The 10,063-nt window shown below is 43.8% G+C and overlaps 1 protein-coding gene across 1 annotated transcript; it reads left to right on the top strand.

Annotated features, from left to right (window-relative positions):
- Positions 1-1,479: 1,479 nt before the first annotated feature.
- Positions 1,480-6,781, top strand: LOC127323587 (uncharacterized). Its single transcript, XM_071819591.1, has 11 exons — positions 1,480-1,652; positions 1,801-1,947; positions 2,032-2,163; positions 3,589-3,731; positions 3,887-3,970; positions 4,146-4,274; positions 4,593-4,727; positions 5,336-5,437; positions 5,892-6,062; positions 6,163-6,242; positions 6,398-6,781. The coding sequence occupies exons 1-11, from the start codon at positions 1,565-1,567 to the stop codon at positions 6,453-6,455; spliced, it is 1,269 nt and encodes a 422-aa protein (XP_071675692.1). The 5' UTR covers positions 1,480-1,564; the 3' UTR covers positions 6,456-6,781.
- Positions 6,782-10,063: the final 3,282 nt, after the last annotated feature.

Genomic DNA, 10,063 nt, shown 5'->3' with positions numbered 1-10,063 from the left:
GTGACCACCAGGGCATACGTTACGAAGAAAGAAGCCCTATATGATTAATCCCATCCCAAGTAACCAAGATGGGAAGGGGCCCCCGGGGCCAAAAGTCATCACTGACGACCCGTACAGTAGCCTCCTGAGGCCATGCTCTGTACGGTCCAGACAACCGGATGACAGCCGCAATAGTGTAGTATAGCTCACATCCTATCATAGGTTGTACCTGGACCTGTAACACTACTTTGCCACATCTATAAGGCGGTAGTGCACCCCTATATAAGCAAGGGACATCTCTCTCACATACACACATCCACACACCATACACCTTCCCCACCGGAGACTCCACCATCCATCCATCCAACTAAACCATTGCACCTTGAGCGCCTCACACGGCAAAATACATCGATCCCAACATGAGTAGGGTTTTTACCCGGACGATCCCGGGGCCTGAACCTGTATACATTCTTGTGTTCTTGATGCTGTTAGCCCATCCGATCATGGTCACAAGCACTTACCTACAAATAAATTAACTAGCCGGTTACGAAACATCGACATTCCTCCACCCCAAAGTCGTGCGGGATGTGCGCGGTGGAAAGGTAAGGCATGCGTTTTTTTTGTTTTTGTTCAGTGGAGAGACTACGCGTGGGGTTAAAGAAAGCATCAGACGGTCACGAGGCTCGTGATCGGATGACGCGGGAACTAGAGGATTGCTGCTTCCGTTCCTCCGGAGGATGCTCAGCACGCGCCAAAGAAGAAGCGTCTTGATTGTTGTGTCGCTTAATGCCTAGTGAAGCACCACTTTGACCAGAAATTGGCCACCGACAATGAAACACTCACCAGCCAACATATGAGAAGAATAAAGAAAGGGCAACCGACTCGTGGGAGCAAGAAACACCAACGCTCCTATTCAGCGCTCGTAGCGTCCGCTGCGGCGTTGACTCTCGCGTGGGAGCCCCCTTGGGCCGGCCCATTATCTCGCACGCTCACAATCGCGGCTGTTTTCTTCCATTCCACTTTGGCTGATGCTAGTACATGAAAACGCATCCGGTTTTTATGTCAATTCTGAGAAAAACAGGAAACAAAAAATGTTCCAGATTTTAGAAAATAGTCACAGGTTTTAAAATTGTTCAAAAATTTGGAAAAAATGAATTAAAAAATGTTCATGAATTTGAAAAAAGATGTTCATATTTAAAAATAAAAGTTCATGGATTTAAAAATAATGTTCACAAATTTGAAAAAAATGTTCATGAATTTCAAAAATATTTGTAGATTTGAAAAAATGTTCATAAATTTTAAAAAACTGTTCATGCATTTAAAAAATGCACAAAATTGAAATATGCTCATGAAAAAGAAGAAGAAAAACTAACAGAAAAAAACAGAAAACCAGAAGAGAAACGAGTAAACTGAAAAACCAACTGGAGTATCTAGAACGTTCCCGAAACCGTCGGAGACAGCCTATGTGGGCCGGCCCTAGCGCTAGAGGACGCGCATAAGCAGACACGCCATCCCCTGTACTCACCATTCCCCTCCCCATTCCCCCGAACCCTACACCGCTCGAGGCGGAGAAATTTATTCCACCATGGTCGCCGCCGCCATCACCATGGCTTCCTCCCCCTCGGAGATCGCCCTCCACGCCGCTTACCAGGGAGACCTCTCCCTCCTCAAGAGTAAGCGCCGCCCCGATCTATTTTTCTCTCTCTTTCGAGTTTGGGAGGAACCCAGAAAAACCCTAAATTTGGGGGCTGCGTGGGCTCAAAAAAAAAATTGTGCGATAATCATCTGCGTTTTCTGACTTCACTGTTCCTGCGATATCAGAAATGGCGATGGAGGTTGACCTGCAGGGAGTTAAGGACACCGAGGGGAGAAACACGCTTCATTTGGCAGCAAGCAAGGGCTGCCTCCAGAGCTGCATCTTCCTCCTGGAGACATGTGCAGTTGATGTCAATTCCCTCTCCAAATCAGGTGTGCGCACCTAGTTGAAAATTCTGTATGCATCCGTGGCAGGAGAAATTTCTTTTATCACCAATTTATTATATCCCCGTGTAGGTGAGACGCCGATATACTATGCCGCACTCAATGGGGACATCCAGCTTGTGAAGTATCTTCTCGATCACGGTGGCGATCCTGCCATGCCGAATGAGAAGGGCTGCACGCCGCTGCATGCTGCAGCACAGGAAGGTTTGCTTTCTCACTTTTTGGTAAATTGAAGCAATGTCATTGCTTGAATACAAGTATTATCTATATTAGCAAAAGGTACGCGTGGTGGTCTACGCAGCACCGATACGGATACGTGTATCCGTATCGGACCGATACGGATACGGAAATACGACATTTTGAAAAAGCACGGATACGAGGATACGTTTTACTAGCTTTCTAAATTAGAAATAAATTTACACCAGTACATTGATACAGCGGCATTTGGTATTGCCCCACAACCCCTGATTTCTCTAAAATAGTAACATGACTACACAGTAGAACCTTAGGATTTGTAGCTTGCTCCTGGCATCGGCTGCTTGCTGCAGTCGCTAGTCAAGCTGCTGTTTACCGCTGGTGGGGCGGCAAGCTACTGCTTCCTGCTTTCCCACTGGCGAGTTGGCGAGCTGCTGCTTCTTGGCTCTTGTGTTGAGGTGCAAAAGTTGTCGGGTCTTCGCCGGCTATGTCCCCGCCTGCTGCTGGGTGCAGATCTAGTGGTGCCACCACAAGGGGGAGGATGCGGCTATGTTGGGGTCTCAGGGGAGGGTGGGAACTAGCGAGGGGAGGGTTACAAAAGAGGTTAGGATTTTTTATCTAGGCTGGGCTGTATCGGACATGTATCCAAACCGTATCGGAATAGGTATCCGATTTATTCACCAATTATTTTAAATTCGTTAATTTAGCGATACGTCAAAAACCGTAGGGATACGGTATCCGAGCCGTATCCGACACGGCCTCTCTGCCCCGTATCCGTGCAGCGGAGGTGGTGGTTGATGATCGTGCTGAAAATAGTACTAAGATATTACATCTACATGTAAAATTAACAATATATTGTTAAACTCAAGCAACGATGCGGAGACACTCACATTATGGTTGCTAATGTACCTTTTGTGTGTTTGAGATTCCCAAATTTTGTAGAACACGTTAGATTTTTAGAAGCGGTTGCCAAGTTCTTGCTCCTTAATCGGAATCATGCAGAGTTGATTGATTTATTAGAGCTGGTGTCGTTATTGGTGTCAGATCTTGTGCATCTCCAATCGTTGTGTACGTAAGCTCATAGTCATAGCAACCAGCCAGCCACAAAAGATCTTAAATAGATTTCCCATGAGTAAATTTTGAGGACGTTTGTGCGTCCGTGAGGACTCTAGAAAGATCCTGAATGGCCTCGTTTTGGCGTGCGTCCGTACCGAGCGAATCCCAGAAATGTCAGCCGTTAGATCAATTAGCTTGGGGATCGACAACTGGTTGATATTCACGATGTGAATCAAATCAACGGCTAGTAACTGATTGCACCTCATCGTGGTGGCTAACCAGAATTCAAAAACTGGTGTACTATATAGTGGTATAGATATTCTCTGTTCCTCTGGTTCTGATATATCATGATTTCTGCTATCTTTGTGATGACACCAGGTCACTGCGAGGCTATAAAGCTATTGCTGTCCCGAGGACTTCCCGTGGACACTGTTGATCAGCAGGATGGTACCCCATTACACGCGGCGCTTGGAAAGGACAAAGCTGAGGCTGTGAAGGTTCTGCTGGAGCATGGTGCTGATGTAAGTATGTTTATTCCATCCTCAGTTAGTTGAATGCATATTATAAATTGAAAAGGCAAATGCGATAAACTGTGTGTGCTTGATGATGTATGCTTTATTCTTGGAGGTGGCACCTAAATATTATTTTGAAAACCGTGATTCATTTCCCTTTTCAGCCAAACAAAAAGCAACTCTTGTTTACACCACTGGCGAGGGCTGTCGATGAGAGGTCCTTGAAATGCATGGAGCTACTGATTGAGGTCCAGTAATTCACTGACTTGATATATTTTGTTATGTTTGACTGTCCTGAGTTTTATCTTCTTACGGTAACTATTAGGTGTCCTCAGTTTGTAGAGGAACTTATTTTTTTGGTTGAATGTGTCATGATAACTTGTACCAGCTGTGCGTCTAAATCTCTTTTACTGTTATCCATAGGCTGGTGCAGATCTGAATGCTCACTGTAGCTTTGGACCGACTGCTTTAACGCATGCTATTTTTCATGACTCCCTGGATTGTCTTAAGTTGCTCATAGAAGCGGGAGCCGATCCTAATATTCCTGACAGGGTAACTCATAATCTCTCTTACCATTTTTTATGCTTTGAGATTTGCAATACTAGTTCGTCACCGTAGTTCCATATTATGTTTTAACGTTCCCCTCAGTACATGTACTATGGATCAAGAGGGAGTACTATGTCTTGCTTTCTTGTAAATTATGTTCTTTTCATTTAACAGTGTCTAATTCTGTTACTGCCAGTGCGATGAATTCAGGAATATCTCATTTTCTCGGAAAGTTTTTTGTCGAAAAGAAAATCTAATGACATTTATGGCTTTGTATTTCGTGCTGGATTATATGGCATCTTATGTTTTTTTTTTATGATATAGCATGGTAATATTCCATTTGAGATCGCAGCATTTGGTGGGCATCGGGACCTTGTTGAAGTTCTATTTTATGGGACAAAACCAGATCCCGAAGTGCCAGATTGGAGTGTTGATGGGATAATGAAGGCCTTCAATCAGGCATGTACATACTTTTTTTATCACTTCATTCCAGGTTATACTCATGAAGCTTAATGTGTGGTTGAGTTGTATTTTCTACTTAGACCACAAATATTCGTTGTGCCCTTGTAGATGGCTTATGCTGCGTTCTCCTTAACAAATTCAAAAGTCTCAACACGTAGTACGCGTACTCATGAACTCTGTTTGCATGCATGGATCTCGTTGGTCCTTCAATTGTTTGATGTGGCTAGAAGAAATAGGGCAAGTCTTATGCATGATAACATTTGTGAAACCGTAGTCACCATTTTATACCTGCAAGCCTCTACATTCTTCATAAACTCTTAGTCCATGCACCCTTTATGTATTGGGATGGGAGATGCTATTCTTATACCTAAATAGAGTTTGTATTCAAATTTGGGTTGACGTTTTGTTCACTAGGAAAGTTTCTAACTGATTTAAACCATGATGGTTGTATGGGTACTGCCCCCAGCCAAGTTTGCGCTAACGAGATTATGGATGATGGAATTTGGACCAGGCAGCACATCATTTAATTTTCGAACTTTAAATTGTTACTGTGCTGTCCAACTGTCATTCGGTAGGCCTGTAACTGAACATGCTATTTTGTTCAGAATGCAGCTTCTGTGGACGAAAGAATTGCTGCTTGGAAGTCACAAGGAAAGGAAGCATATGCAAAGGAGGACTACCGTACAGCGATATCCTTCTTTGGCAAGGTAAGTGCACGAGCCTATCTAGTACTCCCTCCGTTCCACAATATAAGCCTTTTTAGCAAGCTAGTTAACAGAGGAAGTACTTGTTTGAAACAATCGCAAAGATCACACAGAAATAGTTCCAGAACATCGGGCTCAGTATTGAAAATGTGGTGTTTTAGTTTTCTCTGTAGCTCTACTACTTGTCTGATGGTTTATGGTGAGCTCAATATCCGTAGAGCCATTCCCGCCTTAAATCAGACAACAACTTATATCCGTGGTTTTGTTACTTCGGGTCAGACATTAATTAAACTAGTGATGCAGAGGCTGGAGAATAAGCCTCATTTTGAGAAAAATAAAAATAAAAATAAAACAAACTGATGAAAAGGCAATGATATGCTCCATAGAGCCTGTTAGTAGATCTATTCACCAACCTGTTGAGCTAAACTGAGTGCACGTTTGCTCATTGTAAATGCAGGTACTTGACATACACCCTACAGATGCCGCCATGTATGCCAACCAGAGCATCTGCTGGCTGCGTATGAGACATGGGGATAAAGCTCTGGAAGTTGCGCGCAAGTGCAGAAAGATGCAGCCCCGCTGGCCCAAGGCCTGGTATCGTGAAGGCGTGGCCCTCAGCTTCATGAAGGTACAGCTGCTTGTATCGATTCTACCCTCGCAATCGAACCCATTATCTCCACTTGTATATACCTCCCTCTCCTGGTATGTTATTTTCTCATTGTGTGAAGGACTACGAGGGCGCCGCTGATGCATTCCGGGAGGCGCTGCAGCTCGACCCTAACAATGAAGAGATTAAGGAAGAACTGAGGTAACGCTGACATTGCTTGTCTTGGGTTATTGAGCAATTGAATCAGCAATTGAATCCATGATCCACGGGCATATATCGAAATCCCTTGTTGGTCGATCTGCCGGTGGAGATGTAGTTTCGACGCTTTTTGATGTTTGCAACTTGATTAATTGCAGGAAAGCCGAGAAGGCCGTGGAGGATCCCCAGCGTGTGGGTAAGATAAGCAAGGGCTGATGCTGGGTCTGGGTCTGTGACACCTGCATCGGAATTACTGAGTACTACTAATAGCTAGCACTAGTATGTTAGGATGTCTTGCGCTGGCCAGGTTGCCAGTTTCAAATTCTGCTCGATCAGGCCTCGATTTTTGGCTGTGAGACCTCATTCTTCGTGACAGTACTAATAGATAGCCGGATGCTATGAACAGTCGCTACATTTATATCCATTTTGTGACAAGGATGGTAACTATGTAGTTTCAGATCCGGGCGAGAAACCAGTCCATAATTGGTCACCGCGTCTCAAATATTGGTTAATGGATTATTGTTGATTTTACTGTATTAAAACCCCGTACAGTTTGAATTTTGTATGCAAATTTAAAACTAAACCAGAACAACAGGTTCCTCTCAATATAGTATTGTCAATTTTATAGCTATAAATTTGCCAGGATATGCACAAAATTATGTCCGACTAGATTTTTTTTTCAAAAGTTTCTGCGTAGCTCAAATTTTTGACTCATTTTTCTTCTTGATAAAAATGGCGCTTTTACTAAGCTGAAACATTTGCATCAAGGCCATACAATCACGATAGTTCTATACCCGGCCTCTGCATACACACAGCCGCAAGAATAAGTATAAAATGTCGAACTCATATACCGACTAGGGTGTTGGAGGGCCGATCCACAGACTATACCGTCGTTATGCATATACCGACTAGGGTGTCGGAGGGCCGATCCACAGACTATACCGTCGTTATGCTTGAGTAAGGATATCACTCGACATCTTTTCTAATCTTGTACACATCTCTATAAACATGTCGTGATTTTCCAGACGCGGAAGAGAAGACCACAAAATGGAGCCGGTATGTACACCCGTAAATAACCTGCAATGGAGAGTTTTTTCAAAATTAAAAACCATATGTTTTTTACGTAGGGGGGCTAACCATATTACCGCAACCACTCCTAGCCTAACGATGAAATATTTTTTTGCAAGTTTTAGTCCCAACATATAGCCAAGTAACCAAATCAATTACTATTCAACTCTCCAAAAGTGTATAAGTGAAGCAAGAGTTCTAATTCTTTCTTAGTGAAGCAAGAGTTCTAATTCTTTCTTAAAAAATGCGCAAAGCAATGCTCTTAAAAAGATATAAATGAAGAACAAAGAGTTATAATAAACAGAGGAACTACTCAATATATATGTAAGTGAAGCACTATGAGCATCTAAAAGTATAAACGGTGAGACCTCCAGGCACACTCTCAGCGATTTGAGTTTTTGGGCCGTCCGATCCGAGCCTCCGCGTGGATCCAGGCCGCCCGTCAGGGCCGGCTTAGTTGAGCCGGCCTAAACAGGGATTCGCGTAAACGCTGCGCGCACGCTTTTTCGCGTCTCCCGCTGGCTGACCATTGCCCCAGGCCGCGCGGCCTCTGTGCACGCGTTTAATCGATGTGGACGCTCGCCGAGTTGCGCACAGTAGAGCGCTCATTGTTAATGCACGAACAGTCACTAAAGGAAATTTCTGTTCCCAAGAGATGGATGCTAGAACTCTATCTAACTTCTCATAAGTAGGCTCATCTCGACGACTCGCCCACGTATATTGTCTCCCCGAAAGAGCAATTTCTTTTAAGTTCAAATGTTCAATAATTGCATTAAAAACGAAGGGCCATCGAGCCTTAAAATTATTATTATTCTTTTCTTCCGTCTTCCGAATAATGTTGAAATCACCACCTACCAACATAGGTAATAGGTAATGTTTCAGACTCACATATTCTCACTAACTCTGCTAAAAATTCACCTTTGTGCGTGTCTTGGGCAACCCCATAAACCGGCATAAAAATCCATTCAAAGCCATCCTTTTTGCATTTTATATGAAGTTTTACACAAAAATCCCAAGTAGTTACCTTTACCACTTGTAGAGTGTCTAAGTTTATTCCCACTAGAATACCCCCAGATCTACCATGAGGAGGTAAACAAAACCAAGAATAATTGTATCCTGCAGCAAGTTGGTTCAGAAAAGGAATAGAGAAATTTGATCTCCCAGTCTCCAACAAGGCTAGGAAATCTAACTTATGTTCCCTAATGATCTCTCTGACAAACAAATGCTTCGCAGTATCTCCAAAACCCTCTGGATTCCAATTCATTCCTTTTAGATTCTGCATTATGAAACCTGTTTTTTATGCACATTAGGCACTGAATCTCAGGTCGCCACACATCTGTAGCGGGCAGCCTTGTTGGGCATGACATAGCATGTCTTCGATCGGAAATGCTTCTCTATGTTTTCCTCGGCGCTCTAACCTCGAGTCTTTCTTGTGTGTGCTCTTGTACTGCTTCGAGCCGCTGACCCTTTGTTGGTCTTCATGCGCCGTGGCCCGAGGTTTTTCTCTCGGGGTGGACAGCCTCTGGTCTGCACATTTTTGGTGTGTAGGGACGACCGTCGTCGAGTCATCGCTAGTGAGAATGATGTGTTGCAGGGAGATGCTCATTCAGTGTAGATTTGCGCAGCTTTTCTCCTGTGTCTAGCGTAACCTTTGACTCTTTTTGTAAGATAACTTCTTCAGTACGATGCATATCTCTCTTTAGATTTATTAATTCAAAGCCGATTTGCCAAACCTTCTACATAGAAAATATCAACACATGTATTTGGAAGTCGGTTTGTCCGATTACAACGCGACGCACATACCACATTGTAATTGATAAATTAACTAGTCAATTAAGGCGTTAAATGCGTGTCGTCAAGGCAGGCAGATAGATGAGCTGGATAGTGATCATACTATTGTACCGGTGCTTTAGGCAGCTAGTGGCCGCGCAAATTTTATGCATGGCCTAATCAGCATAGTTTATGTGGAGATGCTGCAAAACGTTAGTTTGAAACTGCTCTTGTCTGTATCCGCTATTGTTTATGTATCCGTTCGAACCAACGCCTCAAGATAGGGGGAAGAAACAGCGTTAGGAGCTCAATATAATGACAAAGAAATCATAGCTCGGTACGAGGTCCTCATTTTAATTGTGAAGGAGCCAAGTCCTGGTTAATAATAATCAGTGTAGAGTTGATGCACCTACGTTCGTCTTCAGACAGAGCCGCATATCATTGATGTCCGCCGCATAAGTTCCTTGTCTGAAAGTCTGCAACTGTCCATGTTTGTCGTCCATTTGAGCAGACGCTGAGTGATTTGGGGATCATCTTGCCAGCAGCTTCAGTTCAGAGTACAGGACGGTTTTTAATCTGACTTGCTCCTTCATTCGCCCAGTATAATTTGAAAATAAAGAAAGAAAAACCCTGTGATGTGGTTCATAATTAACGGAAATGGAACGCAACCTGGGCCATGGGATTGGAGGCTTCAGGTGGGCGCTCGCTTGCTCCTAGTCCTCCCAGACGGGGCTGCTTCTTCCTTGTTGCTTCACCAGTGTCTTTCTTTAATGGGTTCTGAATCTATTCCCCGTTGAATTTCCCGAGCAACCAACGCCAGCTTGGAAATGAGGTCCATGTGAGAAGCATTCCGCAGCCCAAAACGTGGACGCGCCAAAGGGAGCGGTTGCGTCTGCTCTGATACAATACAGAACGGCTGCAAAACGAACCTACAAGTATTATATTCAGACTCGGCTTTAAAATATTCAGACAAGTCGTGTGGACAC

The sequence above is a fragment of the Lolium perenne genome, chromosome 4 (assembly GCF_019359855.2).
Source record: "Lolium perenne isolate Kyuss_39 chromosome 4, Kyuss_2.0, whole genome shotgun sequence".
NCBI lineage: Eukaryota > Viridiplantae > Streptophyta > Magnoliopsida > Poales > Poaceae > Lolium > Lolium perenne.
This window is presented reverse-complemented; position numbering and strand designations above follow the sequence as displayed.